The 22,947-nt window shown below is 40.7% G+C and overlaps 1 protein-coding gene across 1 annotated transcript in view; it reads left to right on the forward strand.

Annotated features, from left to right (window-relative positions):
• pik3c2a (phosphatidylinositol-4-phosphate 3-kinase, catalytic subunit type 2 alpha) overlaps positions 1-22,947 on the forward strand; it is a 56,435-nt gene that overhangs the window by 28,784 nt on the left and 4,704 nt on the right. Inside the window, exons 5-28 of the mRNA XM_037766714.1 lie at positions 60-180; positions 2,143-2,254; positions 2,524-2,603; positions 3,429-3,492; positions 5,135-5,281; positions 5,383-5,416; positions 5,619-5,859; positions 8,520-8,642; positions 8,836-9,003; positions 9,282-9,399; positions 10,016-10,158; positions 12,213-12,404; positions 13,482-13,575; positions 13,721-13,815; positions 14,720-14,900; positions 15,032-15,136; positions 15,963-16,055; positions 16,382-16,511; positions 17,738-17,874; positions 18,465-18,634; positions 19,685-19,841; positions 21,242-21,351; positions 22,007-22,214; positions 22,325-22,449. Of these exons, the coding sequence (XP_037622642.1) occupies positions 60-180; positions 2,143-2,254; positions 2,524-2,603; positions 3,429-3,492; positions 5,135-5,281; positions 5,383-5,416; positions 5,619-5,859; positions 8,520-8,642; positions 8,836-9,003; positions 9,282-9,399; positions 10,016-10,158; positions 12,213-12,404; positions 13,482-13,575; positions 13,721-13,815; positions 14,720-14,900; positions 15,032-15,136; positions 15,963-16,055; positions 16,382-16,511; positions 17,738-17,874; positions 18,465-18,634; positions 19,685-19,841; positions 21,242-21,351; positions 22,007-22,214; positions 22,325-22,449 (3,148 nt within the window). The remainder of the gene's footprint in view (positions 1-59; positions 181-2,142; positions 2,255-2,523; positions 2,604-3,428; positions 3,493-5,134; positions 5,282-5,382; positions 5,417-5,618; positions 5,860-8,519; positions 8,643-8,835; positions 9,004-9,281; positions 9,400-10,015; positions 10,159-12,212; positions 12,405-13,481; positions 13,576-13,720; positions 13,816-14,719; positions 14,901-15,031; positions 15,137-15,962; positions 16,056-16,381; positions 16,512-17,737; positions 17,875-18,464; positions 18,635-19,684; positions 19,842-21,241; positions 21,352-22,006; positions 22,215-22,324; positions 22,450-22,947) is intronic.

The raw sequence follows: 22,947 nt of genomic DNA on the forward strand, positions 1-22,947 counted from the left end.
TCCGTCCGTCCCTCCCTCTCCATCCGTCCCTCCCTCTCCATCCTCTCCGCCCTCCTCAGTGAGTTCTCCAGTGGAGTTGTTGATCAGTCAGACTCTCTGCTGGGTCCACGATGACCTGGACCAGGTCGACTTCTCCAGCTACCTGCTCAAAGTCTGCGGCCAGGAGGAGGTGCTGCAGAAGTGAGTACATACACAAACAGAAAAAGTTGCTGAAAAACAAAACTTTTCCCAGGCTGACTTGGCAGTTTTGTTAATTATGCACAGGGTTTTGAATAGGTTTCATTTGTTTCATTATGCCCTCAACTCCTCTCTCTTCTCTCTCTCTATCACTCTTCTCTCTCTCTATCACTCTTCTCTTGGCATCCTCTCAAAATCTTGTACAAAGGAGACTGGCGGATGTTTCTATATCTCGCCCCGCGCCCTCCTCCACCATAGAAATTCTCTTCTCCCTCTAATCTGGGATGCATGGGAATGGTTACTCCCATACCAGGACTTAAAGGCCCAGTACACCCAAATGTTCAAAGTTGCATAATGAATCTGTCGTGACTGTAACTGCTGAACAGAGGAATGTGCTGTGTGATCATATACTGTAACTGATCTTTACAACCGAAATACACATAAATCATTGTTAGCATATGTTTTTTTGTCAATTATTATGGTAACCCTGAAGACAGTTTGAGATCTCTGTTGCTTTTTGATTATTTTGTTTTTGCTCTCTGCTACTTTCAAACCTTCCACATACACTGAGAGCCATTCTATGAAAACCTGTAAATCCTGATTATTTTGGATGCTTTGCAATCAATAATTACATAATTTCTGCTTCACCTGTAATCATAGTAGACGGCCCTTTCGGTATTAGGCCTGAAGCTATGTATCATCTGCCAAATCCCACATGTAGGTAATTTAGTGAGAGTCTGCAGCCACACCGGTGATAACTTGTTAAAACAGTAATGCCTTGTATAAAGGCTTTTGTCTGCTAGCTTCTCTCTGACTGTGATCAGAGGTTCTTGACTGGCTGCGTTTAAAGCTAACTTTGACTCTACACAAAACATCTAAACTTGAGCAATCCTGGACAGACAGTCTCTCCAAAGAATAACATTCTTACCTTCTTTTTATCATCGTGGCTGTTAAGAAATATTCTTGGCAGGAATACATGTCAGGGCTGCGTCCGAAATCACATACAATACATTACATACCCAATATGTGTACTATGGTTCAACATACTTTTGTGTGAATAATCACTGGTCATGTATCTTTTTCGGACGGAGGAAGGCAGTCCCGGGCCGGCACTCCAAAATATTAAAACAAGTGGCAATCAAGGAAGGAAATGTATTAAAATGCCTTTTATTATTGCGGCTAAATCATTAAAAAAGCCAACATGTTTCGACCACTGTAGATCTTCGTCGGGGCTTAAAACAAACCGGATGTGGCCTCACTTATATATGGTATCGACAACCAATGGGAGGCAATCACATGATCATCATAATACATACCGTAAGGCAAAAAACGTGTCTGGTGCTCTTGGAAAACGTGGAAAAAGAAACCCGTAACCATGGTAACCCGTACCAACCTAATGTGACCAAATGATTATTCTTGAGAATCATAAAGTCTGAACTAATTTAAAGAATATATTACGCCTACATTACACATTACCATCACACCTATAGCAAAGTGAAATTGTATACTTACACTTAAATTGAAACGTTAGTGACGTAGATGTGCCCAAAAGCCAATTCAGGACACTGGTTATGGGTATTATCTCTGCATTACACCATATAGAAAACGTTTGATTCTGATTGGGTGTTGGGTTTCCATTATTTTTCAAATAACCACATGGCTCTAACAAGTGAACTCAACACCTCAGTGACAAAAAATAACAAACCAAATAATACTAACACAAAGTAAATATTGTGTTTCCCCCCAAAATTATAGACTAAACAAATATTATTTTACATTTCTGGGAAGTGTCCGTGGTATAAGAGGGATAATCCACTCTGACTTCAGTTATGAACAATAACTCCATTGAAGGAGTTATTACTCTGTGCGTGTATTTTATTTTATTTTTTCAATAACTGTTCATTATTATCCTTGACATATGTTATGATTTTCTAAATCTTGCCTCTCTGTTGTCCCGTGCCACAGTAAACACAGCTTAGGCAGCCATGAGTACGTCCAGAACTGCAGGAAGTGGGAGAATGAGATCACATTACAACTACTCTCTCGTTCCACCATGAGACGAGACTTGGCACGCAGCGTAAGTCACTTCATCAAACTAACACATGAGCTCCTGTGAACTTTATAGTAGAATTTTACTGAACTGTGACATAATGCATTTCATGTTATGCCACTAAGAGTCATTTACAACTTCAGTCCCACTACTGGAGACCTACAACATATAATATATTAATTTGGTGAAATGACGATATCAATGATTTATGATGATAATGTATCACTGATATTTAGGCTCCTGCTTACCTGTCATCTTATGTGCTTGGTTGGTAAATCTTGACTTCTTTTGTTTAGGCGGAAGATGACAACTCTGTGGTAGATTTAGAGAAGCACCTGGGCCAAGTGGACAGGCCATTCAAGGAGAATGTCACCAGGTATGAGGGTCCTACGCTGGTCGGGAAAATGTCAGGAAGAACATGTAGTTATCAATTTTGTTTTCTTGTCAAGAAATTATGTTATGCAGAAACATAATAGACTCAGTTTTCTTTTAGTTGCATCTCTTGTCTGGTCTTCAAAATGGTAGTTTGAGTTAAATGTGTAGTTTTAGTTTAGTTTGCTGGATTGATGCATAATTAATTAATAAGGAGGACTCTGGAAGTTGTCTTTGTAGTTATATTATAATCTGTTAGGGCTGGGCGATATGGCCAAAATCTTCTATCACGATATACAGTAGGTCATTTCATATCTTTATAACGATATATGTGACGATATAACGTGTTTTCTGGTAATTCAATAAATAAATAGTCTATATGAAATAACCACATGGTTAAACCTATTTTTGTATACTCCTGTGTGAATTAAAGTACTACTGAGTATTTTCTCATTTTAAGAACTTGAGTGTAAAATGAACATAACAGTTTTAAGTGAAATATTGCGATAGAAACCTTATAGAAAAATATATACAATAGACATTTTCACATTGTTTTGACGATACATATCGTCATATTGCCCAGCCCTATAATCTGTCTTATACTCTCTCTGTGTGCTGCCTCTAAATTACATGCACAACTGTCATTTCTATTACCCTAAAACATTTTAAAGACCTAATGGCGGTCTGGAGTTACTTTCATTTAACTAAAGTAAACTTTCTACATTCTGTCCTGATCCGATTAGCACTAACAATAAGTGAAACACAGTCTAAGTGCTTCTGTCATTTCTCATTCCTCACTCATCTCTCTTTTCTGTGTGTCTTGTTGCAGACAAGGCCTGGCTGATTATTTAGAAGGCTATCACAATCAAGTCAACATCTGCCTACAAAATGAGGTACATGTCGTTCCTTTGCAGGTCTTCAAAGTTAAGTAGGTCTTTAGTTTGGATAGTTTGCCTCTCCCTTTGTTTACTGTTATGCTAATGACAACATTAACTTATATGTGTAGACCAGCTAGTTATGTATCCACAGGATCTATCTGCACCGTACTGTGTAGAAAGGTATTGATTTTCAAAATTTAATTTTGTGTAGTTGCCCTTTATATTGAGACTCATTTAGACTCTGGTCCCACCTCTGATGCTACACCTTAATACAACACTCTTTCACTGAATAGTTTCATTGGAAAGTCTCCAGACGTTTGGCCTCATGGAGTAACATTCTCTTAAATGTATCTTATAGTTTCTTTAGAGAAGTCAACTACTAATGTTCTTAACCATCCAGATCTTCTCTTACCCAGCTGTGCTGAATGATGAATCCCTCTTGATCATAAATTGGAGGCGTGTGACTGATTGTTTTTTTTATTGTTAGCATTGGGAACCCCCCCTAACCACTATATACAGTAAGGGCAGGTGTTGTGCCATGTGAAAATACTCTGGCACATGCCCAAGAATTGGAGAGATGCCACCAAAAAAAAAAAAGGCTGTAAGAAAAAGAACTTCTGCAGTAATGAAATTGAGGTTCTGTTAAATAAACTTAAACAAAGTAAACGTGATTTTCCAGAGCGTCCGTACTGGTGTTACAGGTCAATCAAAAAGCATCTAAGAGCAGCGTGTAAGCCATTCAGAAGCTGAACGCACACAGTATCACCCATGGCTTTTTATGATCTTCATTTAATAGTATTTCTTTAGCCCACAAATCTAATAATCCAATCATTGTAATTACTCTAAATATGTGTATAATAATCTAAATTTGATTATATGATATTCATGCGGTTTTTCATGTTCCTCAAATCTAAAACTTGTGTTTCCTTGCGTTGGACAATTTGTGGACTGTAAACAATGTTTTTTTTCTTATCTTGGTAAGAGTGCTCTCAAAAAATAAGAAAACATTGGTGAATCCCAGAAATCAGATGATAAAAAACAAAAATAAGAGGAAATGTGTTCTTGTATCGTTTCCTGCTTGAGGCCCATTGTTTTCAAACCTTGTTGTCTCCATTCAAATACGTCACACACGTGAATGTTAATATACTAGGACATTCCTGGAAGGCAGGCTTTCTAGAAACGGCACATCTGGTTTTCGGCCAGTGTGGGTTTTTGTGGAGTAATTGAATGCAGGCTGCACCGTAGCTAAACTACGCCCCGCCCTCAACCCCAACTTAAACCTGATAATGGCATCAAGATTTATTTGAATGTGCCGTGACAGAAATCATAGCATGTACAGCAATTAATGTACTTGTAGCATGCAGACGTGTGTGTTGTTTTGAGCATTGTTTGTTACACACACACACACACACAGTAGGCTGGTTCCAGTTTACTGTTTAGTTGAGAGTCTGTTTGATGAATTGGTGGTGGTGGAGACCTCCTGCTGTGTTGTACTTGTGTTAAACAATGGGGGATTTTACTGTTTAAAGACAAGCTGAAAACAAAAGTTACACATCAGGAGGATATTCCTTTCACAACAGGCCCGTTTGAGAATGTGAAGAGTGATGCAGTTATAACACACATGCTATACCAACCTGCTCTGTATCTCTGTGTTCAGAGTACCCAGTATAAGACGGTGGACCGGGTGGTGCAGACTATGAAGAACCTATGCTGCGCTCTAGATGAGGTGGAGACCCAAGCCATTACAGAGGCCATCAAAAGGCTGCGACACTCCATCAATTTACCCAGGACGCGCTCACCCAAGGTGGGCTCTTGACACATACTGCATCATGCTTCACACATTCATACATAGCATTGTTTAGATGTAATGATCTCTTTCTAAAACCAACATGTTTTGCTTTGTAGTTGGGGTCCACATCGCCGGGTCAATCATCAAATGGTAAGTTCTGTACACACACAGTCACTCTCAACCTCCACTCATTCAACTAAACTGTGTGTGTTGCCCATCATGGACAGCTTATTAATTGAGTACCTGTGAGTGGCAGCATGTATTTATGGTAAATGGATTTGCATTTATATAGCGCTTTTCTAGTGTTTCTCACCCCTTATAACTTCTAATAACTGTGTTTTGACTCTGACAGGTCACAGCAGTCCCGTGGAGGAGGGCATGGCCTTACTGACGCAGGCTGTCTACGACCTGGCCAAGCTCTACCTGCGCTCCTTCTGCCCCCCATCCGCCTCCTTCAACTCAACTCCGCTGCCCCAGGGTGCAGACGGAGACGGCGTCGAGGGGAGGAGCAGCAAAGAAGCTTCTGGCACCACCGACCACCTTCAGTTCACTCTGTTCGCCTTGCACGGCATCCCGGGCAACTGGGTCAGCAGGTAAACGGTCACACGATGAAAATCCTCTGGTCTCTACACTTACACTTAACACTCAGGGTATACGACCACATGAAGCACGTAGTTGGATGTATTTTGCAGCAAAACGTTTGATTTTCCCACAAGTCTTTTCAAGACTTTCTATGAAATTATAAATTTTAATAGATGAAGTACTCTATCCTCTTTACTGTAGGATAATTAACGCCTTTATTCATGCATTTGTTCTTGCATGATCGCCCACTTGTTCTGTATTATTAGTGCCACCCACACTTAACTTAATTGTTCTTCTGCAAGATAGGGTCATAGATGAAGACGAAGGCAGTGCAGAATTCTAATCAGCTTGTTTGCCAAGTGCATACAATTAGTGCAACAGCAGCTTAAATTCAAAAGAAACAATATGATGGTCAAAAAACATGGTTTTGTCTCTAGACTAAGGTTGTATGATGACAGTTTATTGTAAAGCAGCGAGGACCAAGGAGAGTGTTTTTGTGACAACGGTACAACACAGTAAGGCGGGCTGCGCTGTCACAGCACATACTCTTGTTTTTTTCTACTAAACAAACGGCTCCGGTGTTGCTCCCCTCGTCTTCATTTTCCATGCCAGTGTCCAGTTTCACCCTATCTCCTGCGTGTGTCTGGGCCACAGAGCTGACACAAATTTTCCATTCCCAGCTCTGTCACGCATCAGTGACCAGGATCACTACATTTCTGACAAGCCCTTCCACGGTTGCATCGGTTTGTAACGTCTAAAACGGATAAGAAAGGATTTTGATTCTCTTATTGTAGGAAAAAAAGATAGAGAGTTGAAAGACTTTGAACTTTCAGAGGAAGTCTGGGTAATAGGGGACGATCCAGTGCCACCGACGCTACTGTCATCATGAAGAATAGTCCTCAGATATAGATTTACAAGACGCCAACCAAGATTATGGTCAAAAGATTAAAGTGGACATGAATCAGTCAACCAAGTTAAGATGTTTTTTACTAAATGGATTTCCACTCTAATGAACAATTATATAACAAACATGACAAATGTCAGCATTTAAAAGAAAAAAAAAGCTTTGTTTCATCTTTCGCAGTTTATGAAACGGGCTGTTTCATCCTTGGTGTTAACGTTGTAAAAAACATCTTTTCACCGAGGAACAATACAATAGTGTCCCCACCTTTTGTTTTCTTCTGTCCCGTGTCTCCTCAGTCTCCGTCTTTCATGGTCTCTACAGTTCTATCTGTGTAACTCAGCCGAGCCAACCAACCTGGTGACGCTACAGGCTTGAGTACTGCAACATGGCGGCGCTCTCCTCTCGCCACGAAAGCTGCACGAAAGATGAAACAAAGCTTCCTTTTTTTTTTCTTTTAAATGCTGACATCTGTCATGTTTGTTATATAATTGTTCATCAGAGTTGAAATCCCTTTAGTAAACTAGCTTAACTTGGTTGACTGATTCACTTCAAGGTCGGATTAAAAGTGCAGCAGCTTGAAATAAAGAATTTAAAGGAACTGTAACCCTGACTGTAAGATGGAGGCTGCAGTCCCGTCCTTGCATGGTAATTTTCTGGTCGGCCAGCGAGGCCTTCATAAAGAAAGGAACTGCTTAATAACAGGCCTATTTTACGCCAGCGCAGCCTCTTCCAGCAGCTATTTTAAGCCACCGCCAAACATTTCTGCAGTGACAGTCATTCCAAATACACCTCCAAAAATATTTAGCTCCTCTGAACCCGAGGCCAGAGGGACACAGCGAGTACAGTACTATTTTCCAGCCCGGTCGGGTAGCTAGGCATTATCTGTTGTGTGTTGTGGTGTTACTATAATGCTGCCTTGGCGTTGTTGTGGCTCGTGTGTCATCCATCTGGAGCCTCGCTACATGCCACGGCATTGCCAGCATATTGAGACACCGTGACTAGTGGTGGAGCTGCCAGCACAGATGGCACTGAGCGGAGTGGATCAGGCCTGTTCTGTAGTAGTGAAAGCCTGTAAAATGTATTTTCACTCTCCACTCACATGCATCTCTAATAGAAACACAGAGGTTATTTTTGGATATGTTGTGGAGTTGTGCAACTAAACTAAATGCTGCTGGATGTTCCCATTTTATTGCATCACATCTGGAAATATAAAACAGCAAAATGTGCATGCAACACTCTCTTTAATTCAATTCATGCAAGCATATAGAGACAAGGTTATAAATAGCTGTTTTAAAGCCTCTACGCAGCTATCGCTGACCCGCACAGGTGTTTTCACTTAAGTTGCAGGTCTGTGTGGGAGTGTACCGACTCCCTTATATCTTATTTGTTACACTGTTATGATACTTGTATGCCTATTTTACAATAGACATTTTGACATATCAAATCACAAGAGCAATTAATAACAATAGGCAACACTTTATAATATCCATCATTAATAAATGGTGAATTGATAGTTAATGAAACATTAATTAATTATTTTACTGTTAACAAACAATGACATGTTTGTTAGAAATATCCCAGCAACCGGTAAGCATTCACGTAACAAACATTGTCAAATTTATGCTAAATAAAAATGAGTTCTAATGGTTTTGTCACATCTACTGGCCATATGAGTATCTGACAGCCGTTGATCAGCCACACAGGGCTTACTGAAAGACATGTGTGCTCACACACAGTAGTAATACTTATTGTGTTGTTTTGTTGCAGTTATGAGAAGTACTTCCTGATGTGTTCCCTCACCCACAACGGCAAGAACCTGTTTAAACCGGTCCAGTCCAAGAGAGTGGGCACATACAAAAACTTCTTCTACCACATAAAATGGGACGAACTGTGAGTGATCGCCTTGGCCTCCTCCTTTCCTTTCCTCTCCTCTCCTCTCCTCTCCTCTCCTCTCCTCTCCTCTCCTCTCCTCTCCTCTCTTCTCCTCTCCTTTCTCCTTTCTGACATTTCCATAACAACAACATGCTGTTTGCTCTATCCTCCACGCTTCGAAACACGCTAACACTGTCCTCACCTCTCCCAGGATCAACTTCCCCATAGCAGTAGCTGTTCTCCCGTTGGAGTCCATACTGAGCCTGACTCTGTTCGGGGTGCTGAACCAGAACGCCAGCGGCTCTCCAGACTCCAACAAACAGAGGAAAGCTCCAGAGATGCTGGGCAAAGTCTCTATGCCGCTCTTTGACTTTAGACGGTGAGGAGAGAGGAACAGCCGGTGGTGGCTGGTCATGATTTTGCAAAGTCATTTAAGTAGATGTAGAGTATGAATTATCTCTCACTGGTCAGTCAGCAGGAATTAAATACTTTATGCATTCTTGTCATTTGATGGACCTCTAACAATAAAAAGTCATTGAAAGATCATGAAAGTTATCATATTTGTCACAGTTAAAGGAATGCTGTTTATTATATTGTTTCCCCTGGTTGTTTTGGTTGTTGTAGTTATTGTTGTTTATTGCTGACTGTGTTTTGCAGGGTGCTCGCCAGGGGCAGCAGGTTGTTGTGTCTGTGGACGTCTGCCCAGGGAGCTGCTGCTGCCGCCGGCTCCACAGGCAGCCGCAAGAGGATGCCCGCAGAGAGAATAGTACTACAGGTATGTGGTGGTGCTAATAGCATCTGTAATAGTACTAGTAGTGAGAAGTAATAGTGCATTAATAGTAGCAATTGTACTTGAATTCATTATCAGAGTGGTATTGTTAGACTTTGTGGGAGCACTTATAGTGATCTTACAGTAGTAGTAGTAGACAGTAACCGAGATAGTCGTAGTGGTACAGTAGCAGTAGTAGTAGCAGCAGTATTCTTTCTCTTTCTGCCTTTTATCGTGACTACTATGACAGCTACAGTACTACTACTGCACTACCTTCACATCTGAGAACCAGTGCGCTATGACTGCTACAACTATTGCTATATTTATCAGTAGTAATAGTACACCAACATCGTCTATTGTACATGTAATACTCATCGTACTGATGGTAGTAGAGGTAGCAGTACTGGTAGGTTTCATAATGGAAACAGTACTATGGTTTTAATAATACCAGTTATTGTCTAACTGCGTATGATATCGACAACGTTGCAGTTTGTTTTGGACCTAGTTTTCATTTTCTTCCAAATAAGAAAGAACAGTATATTTATGAAATGTGTCTTCTTGAATTAAAGTTACTTCAGAGCAATAACCTGATACCAACTTTGGTATTTGTGTTAACCCTCAGGTGGACTTCCCCAACTCAGCGTTGGATGTTTTATATGTGGGACCCAAGGAAGAACCCAGACCGGACACCAACACACTGGAGGAGCTGGATCCTGATCTGCGACGCAAACTGGAGAAAATCTGCAGCCGAGCCTCCAACTTTGGGTACGAGAATCTCCCCCATGTTTTCAGCCTTTTCTGCTGTTTTTCGTCTCTTCAGTTTGTCAGGGAAATTTGGTTTGCAGGAATGATTTAAAATAAAAGCACTGACATCAGTTAATGCCACTAGAGAGGTGGTCTTAATGTTGTTCAGCTTGATGTGCAAAACAGACGTGCTTCTTGTACAAACACAAGAGGCTTGAAGCAACTGCTGGAGTGTGTAAGAACTTCTCAATTTGTGATTACAATGCCCTTCTGCATGAGTCAAAAACAACAAAATACGATATTTTCTTTGCAACTTGCCACCATGTGGATAAATGAGTCAAAAGCCACCCACACGTGATCGGTGGTAAAAATCGCTCTGTGCTATGGGAAGAGTGGTCCCGCCCAACTAGGCGGAAGCGCTACCCTTGACGTGGCGCACCACTTGTAATTGCCACAGAGCGCTGCGCTCAAGATTCAAATTACTTTGACCTTCGTTGCCGCTGACCTTTCAAAGCGCAACCAATGAGATAACAGCTGCAACTGTTGTTGTTGCTGTTGCTTAGAAACGGTGAATAATGTTCCTTGCACAGAGCAAATTTCTTATCATGTGACGGCATCTGAAGGCCGTGTATGCAAGACAACATCTCTAAGTTTGTGTTTATTATTGTTGATAACAATGCAAATTTAAATGTTGTTTAAAAAACTAGTTTTTTTATTTTATATATGAAATATATTTCACCTCAGGGGAATCAAAACCACACTTTTAAAAGGTGTGTAGTTTAATGTTGAATCTATGTGCTTCTGAATTATGATTGTAGTCTATTGACTGCTAGTTAGGCTTTTTGTAAACTTCCAGTACTTACTGCTATGGGAGTCAGAAGCGTGCACAGAAACAGTATTTCTGTTTGATTTATCCCCTTCAGCAGACAGCTTTTTGGCCGTCGCTCAGACCACCCGAAATCCGTTGGACTTACTAGATTTGCGTAGAGATTTTAAAAGATGCCCCTGACTTTGCCAGCCCCAGCTCCCCCATAAACGCCTGTATGTTGTCTGCTCCAGCGTGTCTGTTCTCTTCCAGCTGCTCCAGGCCCAGCTAAATGCTCTCTTATGCCTGCTGCCAGCTAAATCTCCTCCACTCTGCCAACATGCATGAGACTCAACCGGCACTTTAGCACAGAGCGCTCTCTCACTGGGCTCTCACCGCCTGCTGCCTGTCCTGCCCATTCATCTCTCCAGCCTCTGTGGGCACAGGACTAGTGGATCTGTCGTGTGCTGTTTCAGTGTGTGTGATATTCCATCAATCGCTTAAGGAGAAATGTTTTTATTAATACAAGGAGGTCAACAGCTCTGGCAACTTCAGAGAGGCAAAAGCTGGCTGACAGAGATATTTAACATCAGGTGTTTTTGCTTGTGGTGTCCAGGGCCCACCAGGGGACCCGTCGTGTGATGTGCCACACCTTGAGTTTCACAGTTCACTCTCTCACAGGTCTCACAGGACACTAGCCAAGAAATTTCACACTTATTCAATGGTGTTAAAGACATTTTATTTCCTGTGTGTGGTTCAAGTCACCAGTGTTATGTGACTCTAAAGTCTCATGAAATGATTGTATTCTTGTACCTTTATTTGCTCAGGAAAGATTATCTGAACATGTCAGCTCTTTTCTTTTCGATGTACATTTACAAACTCAAACACTTCCAAGCTATCCTGAATAACAAGTCTAACACTCTGGACCACTGAAGATTTCCTCTGAAGTTCTTGTGTGATTCTGTGTTAGTGCTCTCTCTCTGTTGTCTGTCTGTTTTAAACATTGTTGTTGACCCTGCCAAGTAAACTCCTCATTTTGGAGATGTTTAATATTTTCTGTTAGTTTATTCAACAGTGTTAAAACCTAGAAGTAGTTTTTAAACATATGACACATTTCAGTTGGTTACATATGACTGAAAAGATGAATAACTCAAAAATCCAGGTGAAGAAACACATTTGTGGGGGGCAGTTTATTAACATCTTTATTTATTTTTTTGTAAATACCATCTCATCCATCTTCCCTCTCCGTCTGTTTTCGCTCCGTCTCCAGGCTGAAGCGGGCAGATCACCAGCTTCTATGGGACCATCGGCTCCACTGTCGGAAGGACCACCCCAGCAGCCTCCCCAAAGTGCTGGCCAGTGCGCCCAGCTGGGACTGGGCCAGTATGGCTCACATCCACTCCCTGCTGCACCACTGGCCCCTTCTGCCCCCCGTCACTGCGCTGGAGCTGCTCGACTCAAAGTATGCACTGTGCTCAAGACTTAAAGTTACTGTGAGGAACTTTTAACTGGTTATGAAACAGTCTCAGTGTAATACTGATGCCTCTATACGACCTACATAAGGAAACAAGACCATCAACGAGAATAGCGGCTTTTGCCATAAAGTTATTCTTAATGCCTGTCATCGGGTCCGATTCCCCGTGAAATTAGAGAAGTTCACCAGAAACGCCAACCAGCCCGCCGCAGACAGACCCAGATCCGGCTTCGCTGCCGCCTTCCACCTGCATTTGGACCTCCAGCGGGAGGTGGAGAGTTCTGCACGGCTCCTCCTCCGGCCAGGAGCAAAGCTTCACCTCGCTGCTCCGCCGGTCCCCGGTGGGGGTCAACACCGACACCATGATGCTGGAGGCCCAGGCCGTATTGCTGGGCCTGCTGGAGGGAAGGGAGGCACGGGAGAACCAGAACCAGGACTGAGCGGGGCAGACTGTCAGACCCTGCTTCAGTAAAATGAGAGGTTTTCTAAAGAGACTCTGGTGCTCGGAAACACTACCGCTTTTGTCCACAGGGACCGCCACTTTCAACGCAAAATGAGAGTTCCTCGTAGTACCTTTAAACAGACATTTGGTCGCAGGTTCTTAAGAAATCTGAAATTATATAAATATTAAAAAAAGTTGTGAATAATTTTATTTGAAGAATGCATTTTAGCATGCAAAAAAAAAATATATATAATAATAATATATAATAATTAATAAATAATTAATAATTATATAATATATAATAATAAAAAATACAGCATAGGGTTAGTACAGTTTTTATTTTTGTTTGGGTTTTTTTGGTCACGTGTCTTCATATATTCAAACTTAATTTTTTTAACATTGACTTGTTTGTTCTCTTTTATCATTAAAATTATCATTAAATTTGAACTTTGTTTAAGTTTGGTGTGTGTGACTTATATGTATGTATGTGTGTTTTAATTTTTCTTGGTGAAGCCAAAGTCAAGTTTGAATTGTGGAAAAAATGTTTCTTCTCTGTTTAACTCTACAGATCTTTGTTTGTTGTATGTCCTGTGTCTAATTGTGTGTGTTGTGTGTGTGTTTAGGTTTGCAGATACAGAAGTGAGAAATGTGGCTGTTAGCTGGATTGAGAAGAGCAGTGATGATGAACTGGCTGACTACCTGCCACAGCTAGTACAGGTACATCTAAAAATATACTCACTCTCACATGTCACCCACTCAGTCACATATCACTCAACGGTTCTCTCTCATGCATTCACTCCCTTTCACTCACAATTCCTCCGTCTATCATTCTAAGTCACTTTTCTCTGTCGACTCTTCTCAGGCACTAAAGTTTGAGTGTCACCTAAAGAACGCCCTCGTCATGTTCCTGCTGTCCAGAGCGCAAGGCAACATCAACATTGCCCACTACCTCTACTGGTGAGTTCGCAGCAACCAGCTGTCGTAGCTGTTTTCAAACAAACATCTGAAAGGAAATGCTGCAAAATAATGAGTCTGATAGATGCTGAAGTGAACGAAGAGGCTTCAAGAACATCTGAAAAAACATCCATCGAAAAAAAAAGTGGTATTTCAAGATGCAATGAGCACTTGGTCACCAAAAAAATACACTTGGTAATGTGTCTATATTGCTGTTTATGGCATTATTTATCAAACATACCTTACCACAAGTTTACCTGATTTCCTGTTATTCAGTAGCTTGTATGAATGGTCATACAACATACAGTACTGTTCATTAAAGGGGTCCTTTATGTTACTTAAGTGTTGCATAGTGAAAAGCGAAGCTTATAGGAAGCCAATCTAAATGCTGACAGTGTTATTATCAGTGCTGCACGATATATTGTTTTTAATCGTCATCGCGATGTCAACTTGCGTGATAAACACATCGTGAACACATTGTGATATTGCAGTTTTTTGAGTTAGTTGAGAGTATCGGTAGAAAACTGCACTTTAAAATGTTTGTTTGTGTTCAATAAAAGAATGTTGGAAATAATTTCCTTTCATTTTTTAATTAAACAAGCAATTTGTTGTATTTCAGCAGTATACTGAAATCTTGGTTTATTTATCACAAGTAATATCGTTATCGCGATATTCAACGTTATCGCATCTCGTATGTTTTCCTTACATCAGCAGCCCTAATTCTATAGCCATTAAATTGTGCAATCAACATTCACTTCATAATGATAAGTTAAAGCAAAAAACTTGTCTATTGCCACTTTAAGCACTTTGATGCTGATTACATAAAAACAGTCTTAAGGAAAAGCGAGTGTCCAGGATGATAGTGTCCGGTAAAGTTTGCCTGTTGTTGTGTGTGTCATGGCTGCAGGCTGCTGAAGGACGCTGTCCAGGATCCCGCCTGGGGAAAGCGTTACGAGCGGGTGCTGGGTGCCTTGCTGTGTGTCTGTGGAGTCAAGCTGAGGGCGGAGCTGGAGAAGCAGACTCACCTGGTCAACCTGCTGGGAGCCGTGGCCGAGAGGGTCCGACAGGCCGGGGGGTCTGCACGACAGGTCAGTGTGTGTGTCTGTGTGATCTGACTGTAATATTGTACGTTACTGTATTGTGTATTGTGTGTGTGTGTGTCTGTGTGTGTGTGTTATAACATTTCTATGTGTGTTTTTGTATTTTCATGTGTGTTCAGGTGGCGCTGCAGGAGGGCCTTGAAAATGTTCAGAACTTCTTCCAGAGGAACAGCTGCCGGCTGCCCCTCAGCCCCAGTCTGGTGGCCAAAGAGCTAAACGTCAAGGTCACACAACACACACACACACACACAGGCCATGAATAATGAGAGGTTGTCAATTTAGCATGATTCCGCTATTCTTTAATTATAAAGAGTCTTCAGTTAAATACAACTCCCTCCCCACACTGGATATACGTGATCCACAAAGAATTAGCAGCAGTGAATTCATATCTGTAACATTGAATAGAAACACGCGGAGCAGGAGATTAAGAAAATCTCAACAGAACAGTTAAACACAAAAACAACCACATGCTCTTTGTAGAACCTCTGTGGTTCAAACCGCCCAGGAAATGAGCTCATTAGGCTGCAGTTCCACCAAAATACAGAACATATGCATGCAGATATTCTCAAATATCTCATACAGATCTTCATCACAGATAATGAGATACTTCTGATGTCATCCTAACATCTGTATGTATTTTCTTAAGTAAGAGGAGGAACATTGCTCGCCACAAAAGGAGATAAAGTAGCTTCTAATCAGACCTTCCTCTAGCGAATCTATCATTTTGCTTACCTCAGGGGTTATATAGAGTCATTTATAGTTTAATTGGTGATTAAACGTTGACCCCAGTTAGACACGTCTCTTATGTGGATATGATCCAGATGTAATTAGTCATTGGATGGTGACGTTTTTGGAGACGCGTCATCATGACATACGGTATGTGGCCTCTGGGTAGGTGAGACGAAACAACAAGTGGCTCTAAAATCATATCTCAAGATAAATCAAAGATGCAAAGATAGACATGATTAGATGCTGTTGTAAAGCTGGATCTTACAAACAGAACAGCATCATGTAGAGCATCAGAAGAATAAAATCTGTTTGTGTGTGTAGGCCTGCTCCTTCTTCAACTCCAACGCAGTTCCCCTGAAGCTGGCCCTGGTCAACGCCGACCCACTGGGAGAAGAGATCAATGTTATGTTCAAGGTACTGTACCCACACACTAACACTATGAACTGTGTGTGGAAAAATGCTGACCGTGGAGACACAATGGAAAACGCTGAAAACAAACTTCATGAACAGCCATTGTTTTATTGTACGTACACCTGAGAACTGGTTCTTGTGTATCTTTTGCACATGCTCCATTAGTTTAAAGGGAGTTGTCATCAGGCACATCAAAACTTGCTGTAACCAACTGTTGTTTACATGCTTCTCTTCTGAACACTGCGCCCCCTGGTGGCTGAAGTGAAATCCAACCAGTAATAATAAAGTGTTGTGTAATTCGTCTCTTTGTTTGTCTGTGTTTGCGTCAGGTTGGAGAGGACCTGAGGCAGGACATGTTGGCCCTCCAGATGATCCGCATCATGGACCGCATCTGGCTGCAAGAGGGGCTGGACCTCCGCATCGTCAACTTCAAATGCATCTCCACCGGCAAGGACAAAGGTACCAGTCAAAAACATACAGAGGCCCCCATTTACTCGTCATTTCAAGTGTCTTGTATCTCGACAAATCCCAGATAAGATTTAAGACACTTTCATTTACACTATAAGCTAAAACTAATACAACAGTCCTGAAATAAATTCTGTTTTAGAGAGGTGTTGAATCAATATGTTGATCATTTTGGAGGATGTAGTTTGTGGTGTTCTTGGTCTGTATTGCATTAAATAGGTGTTTCTGTTATTTAGAACCAAGAAAGAAATAGTAGAAACACCTGTCAGTATAACACAATACAATTCAACAGCACTACAAACTCCAAAATGACCATATACAGTAGTTAATTCAACACCTCTCTAAACATTATAACCTTCATGAATGTACGATTTATTGCAGAACTGTTGTATCAGACTGAATTAGTTTTAGCAAGGTGTACCTAATAAACTGGCAACTGAGTGTGCGTATATGCGTCTCTGTTGGCCAGATCACAAATCTGATTGCAATCCGTCTTTGTTTTCATGGGCTACATGCAAATCTGGGTCGGTCCACCTCCAGTCCAGAGGGAGGTGAACCTGATTGGTAACTGACAAAAATGCTAGAAGAAGAAGAAGAAGAACTTTTGCACTTTAGAGGTTTAGTTACTAAAATGTTCAGAGAGGAAATTACCTTTCTCTCTGAGATTAAAAACACCATCGTGGCCGTGGGAAGATCAGATAAGCTCTGTACTGCAGTGTTCATTTATAAGAAGGAAGTACTCAGTTGTTGTCAGATGGCACAAGCAGAAATGATGACTCCAGTCTGGTCATGCTGGGCTGCAACTAACGATTATTATCCATTAATCTGCTGATTATCTTCTAGATGAGTTGATTGGTCTATAAAATGTCATAAAATTTGAAAGCATGTCCATCCCATTTTCTTAGAGTCCAAGGTGATGCCTTTAAATGTCTTCTTTTGTCAGTCCAAAAACCCAAAGATAATCAGTATAATATGATGTAACACAGAGAAAAACAGGAAATATCTGAGATGCTGAAAACAGCATTTTCTGCCATTTTTGCATGAAACATTACTTTAACGATTAATCGATTATCAAAATAGTAAGTAAATATAACAGTCCTACTGTCAAGTAATCAACCTGTAATCAAAACCAACTTCTTTTAAACTTCTAACAGCTGATTATGATTCATGAGCAGACATCTGTGTAATGGTATTGCCATTGTGATGTTTTTTGTTTTAAGGCATGGTGGAGCTGGTGCCGTCTTCCGACACCCTGAGAAAGATCCAGGTGGAGTACGGCGTCACCGGATCCTTCAAGGACAAACCGCTGGCAGAGTGGCTCCGCAAGTACAACCCTGCTGAGGACGAATATGAGAAGGTAAAAACACACGCTCACATTTAAAGCCAAAGAAGCTGTGAAACTATTTGTAATTGGTTTCACATATATTATGACTCTCAGTTACACCACTGAGTTGCATTTTAATGTCTTGTGGTGTAAACTAGTCGGGGGGAAAATGGCTCAAATATTAAAACCGTAATTTTCCTTTGACACAACGATTTGCCTCTGTAGTAGTTAAAAACACACAGTTTATGTACTCTTGAAGTTTATAGCAGTTGTACAACTTTGTGACCTTTGACGCCTATAAATGTGAAACCTTACTCCTCACTCACAACCTCTGACCCTAAAAATCTAACGCATAAAGTTTGACCCTGAACTTCAGCAGGACGCAGGAGTAAACATGTCATCAGATCCAGGCTTATATGGAGCTCTGGTGACACTTAAGTCTCTGGTCACAAACTTCACTTCCTTATCAAGCATTTAGTTTTTTTGCAGCCAGTATTACACTACATCATGGCAGTACTTGCTATGTAGCCAGTCAAACAATACCTAAAGCCTGTACCTCACTCTGAGTATTCATTTTTGTTCTTCCCTTCTCTCTGTGTGTCTCTCTTCTTCCTCTTTTTAAGGCATCAGAGAACTTCATCTACTCGTGTGCAGGATGCTGTGTGGCGACCTACGTACTGGGCATCTGTGATCGCCATAATGACAACATCATGCTGCGCTCCACCGGTCACATGTTCCACATCGACTTCGGCAAGTTCCTGGGACACGCCCAGATGTTTGGCAGCTTCAAAAGGTGAAAATCAGATATGAAGAAAGTGCGTGTCAGATAAAACATGCTGTGGTGTGCTGTCAGGGTTTAAAGGTCTTTACATAAGGGTGTGTCGGGAATAGGGGTAGGGCTGCTCCTTGGTCGAGAACAGCCCTAATTAGGGGTGTCGCAATATACCGGTATTGACGGTAACCGTGATATTTAGATATTAAATACTGATATCATGTTAATAACACATATATGATAATATCGTGTAGATAATCCAGTGGCTCTTAAATCATTTTATATTTACAGTTATGGTTACAGACTCTCTCTCCACCTCCCTACACTCGTATTTTGAGTGTAGAATGCACATTAAACAAAGTTAAAGATGAATTTGACTGATAGCATTATTATTATTATTTAAATTTTCTATAGATATCACGATAATATCGCTATCGGGAATTCTTTTAGGCACGATGATTGTGTAGGGAAAATCTGATAACGTGACAATCAGGATGTTTACTGTTGTCTTTTTGTTTTTATTGCCAGGTAGTTATCAGATAATAGGTGAAAGGTCTTGTTCCAGTTGATTTCAGTGAGGAATGCTAACCCAGAATCATAAAGGAATGTGATGAGAACATAGACACTAAAGCTTTGTGTCCCAGTTGTAGCGTTACAATAGACCACCAGAGGAAATAACAACACATGTATCGCTTTGATTTTCGTCATAATTTGTTCTCATCATTAGCTACGTTTCTATGAAATTCACTTTTTCAGGTGTAGGATTTACTGTATTTCTACTCAGCAAGATTAATGTGTATTTTCAAGCATGACCTGGTTCAAAGCTCACACACTGCACTTCGTTCCCAGCTGGTGGGCTGCCCAACAACCACGCTTTTCTATTTTTAGCCTCTGAGCATCTCCACTGAAATATTTAGAGGCTTTTGTAGAAACTTGCTTCAGGGTGTCCCTGTGGTGCTTTTAGTTTTGTGCATTCTCTCTCTTGATCCAGATTTTAACTAAAGACCTCCACAAACACTATTTTTTTTAATAACTTCTTGACAAAGTCTTCTCTCCTTCTTTTCCCATCAGGGACCGCGCTCCGTTCGTTCTGACCTCTGACATGGCGTACGTCATCAACGGCGGCGAGCGTCCCACCAGTCGCTTCCAGCTGTTTGTAGACTTGTGTAGCCAGGCCTACAACCTCATCCGCAAGCACTCCGGGCTTTTCCTCAACCTGCTGTCACTGGTGAGACAGAACACACGCACACAAAACCCAAAGATATTCAGTTCATAATGATCAATTAACAAAACAGATTAACTTTATGTAAATTGACTAATCGATGTAGTTGTAGTGCCGTTGTTCTAGATTCTTGTTCTTGCATCTTGCGGCTGACTTGTTTTTCTATCTTCATATTTCTACCTCCAGCTTCTTTTTCTTCATCAGTCTTTTTAGTAGTTTTGACCTCCTTTTTAAAGTGTCCTCATTGTTGAGCGGAACTAATTTCTTTTGCACCTGCAGGAGCCAAAATAAGGAATAAATTGCCTTCATAATAAATCAGTGCTTCACTGTTGTCCTGGAAATGTCGGATTATAAAATATGCTGTAGTATATGGCCTCTTGATGTTTCTCAAAATAATTTCAGCTGTTAATTATATTTCTAAAGGGGCGAGGGCATTTGTATCACTTTTCAAATACAAAGGCAATTCAGAGGGCTTTACACAAGGAATAATAATTAAATATTTTATATGTAAGTATTTATATAATGTGTACATAACAGTCCTGTCTATTCTTTATCTTCATTGTGCAGCTTTGTTGTCCTTGTTCCTAGCTGTTATTTCTATTTCTGTGGACATTGAGAGAGATGCAAATAAACAGAGTCAAATCCTGTGTGTACTTATTATAATGCATTAAAACAACATGTACAAGTCAATGAGGGAAAATATAATATATGTAAACATGAGTTTAGCTTATGTCACATTGTCTTTTGTAACTGGCTTTATTCTGAACTGATAGATCCATCATACAAAACGGTTGACAGCCTGAAAACCAAAATGATATAATTAAAGTATTTTTATGGCATTATTTTGCTGTTATGAGTGCTATTAATTAACTTAATTCAATAAATATCCTTTAATATGGATGTACAGTATTTTGGGTAATGATCAGAAATCAGAATCAGAAATATTTTATTGATCCCGGGGGGAAATTGGAGCGTTACAGTTGCTCTTATATAAACATAAAGAAATGTAAGAAAATAGAAATAAAAGAATATGTAAACGATGTACATAATGCTACAATATATAAACACAATATATGTAGAGAAATATAAGTAAAAAATAGAAATAAAAAAAAGAAATGAGATACAAGAAATATGTACAAATATTTGCATTAAGACATGCAATATATGACATAAAGTATAACCACAGTGCAAATAAGTAAATACATACTATTAAGTGTGTTAAATATAAATGCAAGAATGGTATAAATAAGAATATTTCTTTAAATGTACAGTATTAATGCAGGATTAAATGAGAAAGTAATAATAATAAATAATAATGTGGATAATAATTATATAATATAATCATAATAAATGGGTAAATCTGCTTGTGTGTTCATCTCTTTTTGTGGTGTGTTTATGTGTCGTAGATGACGTCTTCAGGCCTCCCGGAGCTGACCGGCTCTCAGGATCTGAAGTATGTGTTTGATGCCCTGCAGCCGCACAACACAGACGCTGAGGCAACGATCTTCTTCACCAGGTAAATGGATTAACTTCTCATCTATTCTCCCGGCAGCGCTGATCCAAACTAATGTCTCCACTCTCGTTTCAGTTTTTTAAAAAAAGAAAATAAATTGGCAGCTCGGGCAAAGTTTTAAATGTAATTTCCCCAACTCTTGGACAACCTCAACACTGGAAAAATCTCAAGAAATTGAGTAATCCATCACTCTTCCAAGATTTTTCCCCTCTTCTAAAGTATTCCCATGTACACAGATGCTATTTTGGCCAGAGTTGTTATTGTTTAAGTAGAATGAGTTCAAGGACAATTCTTTTTCCTTTTCTTTTTTGTTGTTGCTACAAACTGAAAATCCACCAGGTGGCAATATAAGCATAGGAAGGAAAAGAATAGCTGCTGTCTCACATTACAGCAACAAAAACTCCTGACACATGAGAAATAGTATCAGGTGGACTTTGTCTTTATAAAAACCAGTCGGGTTAGTAATTAAGTTTGTTGACAAAAGAAATGTGCCTCATGAAAACTTAGTGTAACAGCTTTAGGTCAAAGAGAAAACAGCATATTGATAATTGTTTCACCTCCATCTATCTCTCTCTCTCTCTCTCTCTCTCTCTCTCTCCCTTTAATTTCCCCCATATTGTTTCTTTTCACCCCTCTTTTTCCCCCTCCTCTCTGATAGGCTGATAGAGTCCAGTCTGGGCAGCGTGGCCACCAAGTTCAACTTCTTCATCCACAACCTCGCCCAGCTGCGATTCTCTGGTTTGCCGGCCAACGACGAGCCCATCCTGTCTTTCTCCCCCAAGACGTACACTCTGAAACAGGAGGGCCGCATCATCCACGCCTCCATCTTCTCCTTCCAGAAGAGATACAACCCCGACAAGCACTATGTGAGTTTCACCGTGTCGCGTCCATGTTTCATCACATCTCCGGGTGTAAACCTGGAAAAGCACTGACACCTGATTGCATGGCTGTCTCCCTCCCTGTCCTCTCTGTGCAGACGTATGTGGTGAGGCTCCTGAGGGAAGGTCAGAATGAGCCCCAGTTTCTCTTCCGCACTTTTGATGAGTTTCAGGAGCTCCACAACAAACTCTCCATCCTCTTCCCCCTCTGGAAGCTGCCGAGGTAAGGCATCTCCTCCGCTGTGGCCCTCAGCCTCTTAATGTCTCGATTACTGATCTGATTTCCTTAAAGGGATAGTTCAGTTTTCTTGAAGTGGAGTTGTATGAGATATTTATCCACAGTCGATGTATTACCTACAGTAGATGACGGTCGAGACGCCCCCAGTTTAGAGAAACAGACAGGAGTATGGGCATGGGAGCAAAGAAATGTTCTGCTGTGGACGGGGGCAGCAGCAACCCAAAAGAAAGGCTCACCTAAAAAAATCAATATCAGTTTAAGTGTACACTATATTTAGAATATTTTCACCGCTTTACCTGGCTGTCAGACAGCCCTTTCCAACGGGGAACTGTAGTCGTTATCTATGCTCTCTTCAAAGCCACCAGACTCCATTGACAAAAACAGCAATTTTACCTCGCAGAACACGGGGTTGCTGGTCTACTGGTTACCGGTAGTTTATGTTATTGTGTGACTTTGGTTAGATCGGATTCACCAAAGTCACAC

Source organism: Sebastes umbrosus, chromosome 4 (assembly GCF_015220745.1).
Source record: "Sebastes umbrosus isolate fSebUmb1 chromosome 4, fSebUmb1.pri, whole genome shotgun sequence".
NCBI lineage: Eukaryota > Metazoa > Chordata > Actinopteri > Perciformes > Sebastidae > Sebastes > Sebastes umbrosus.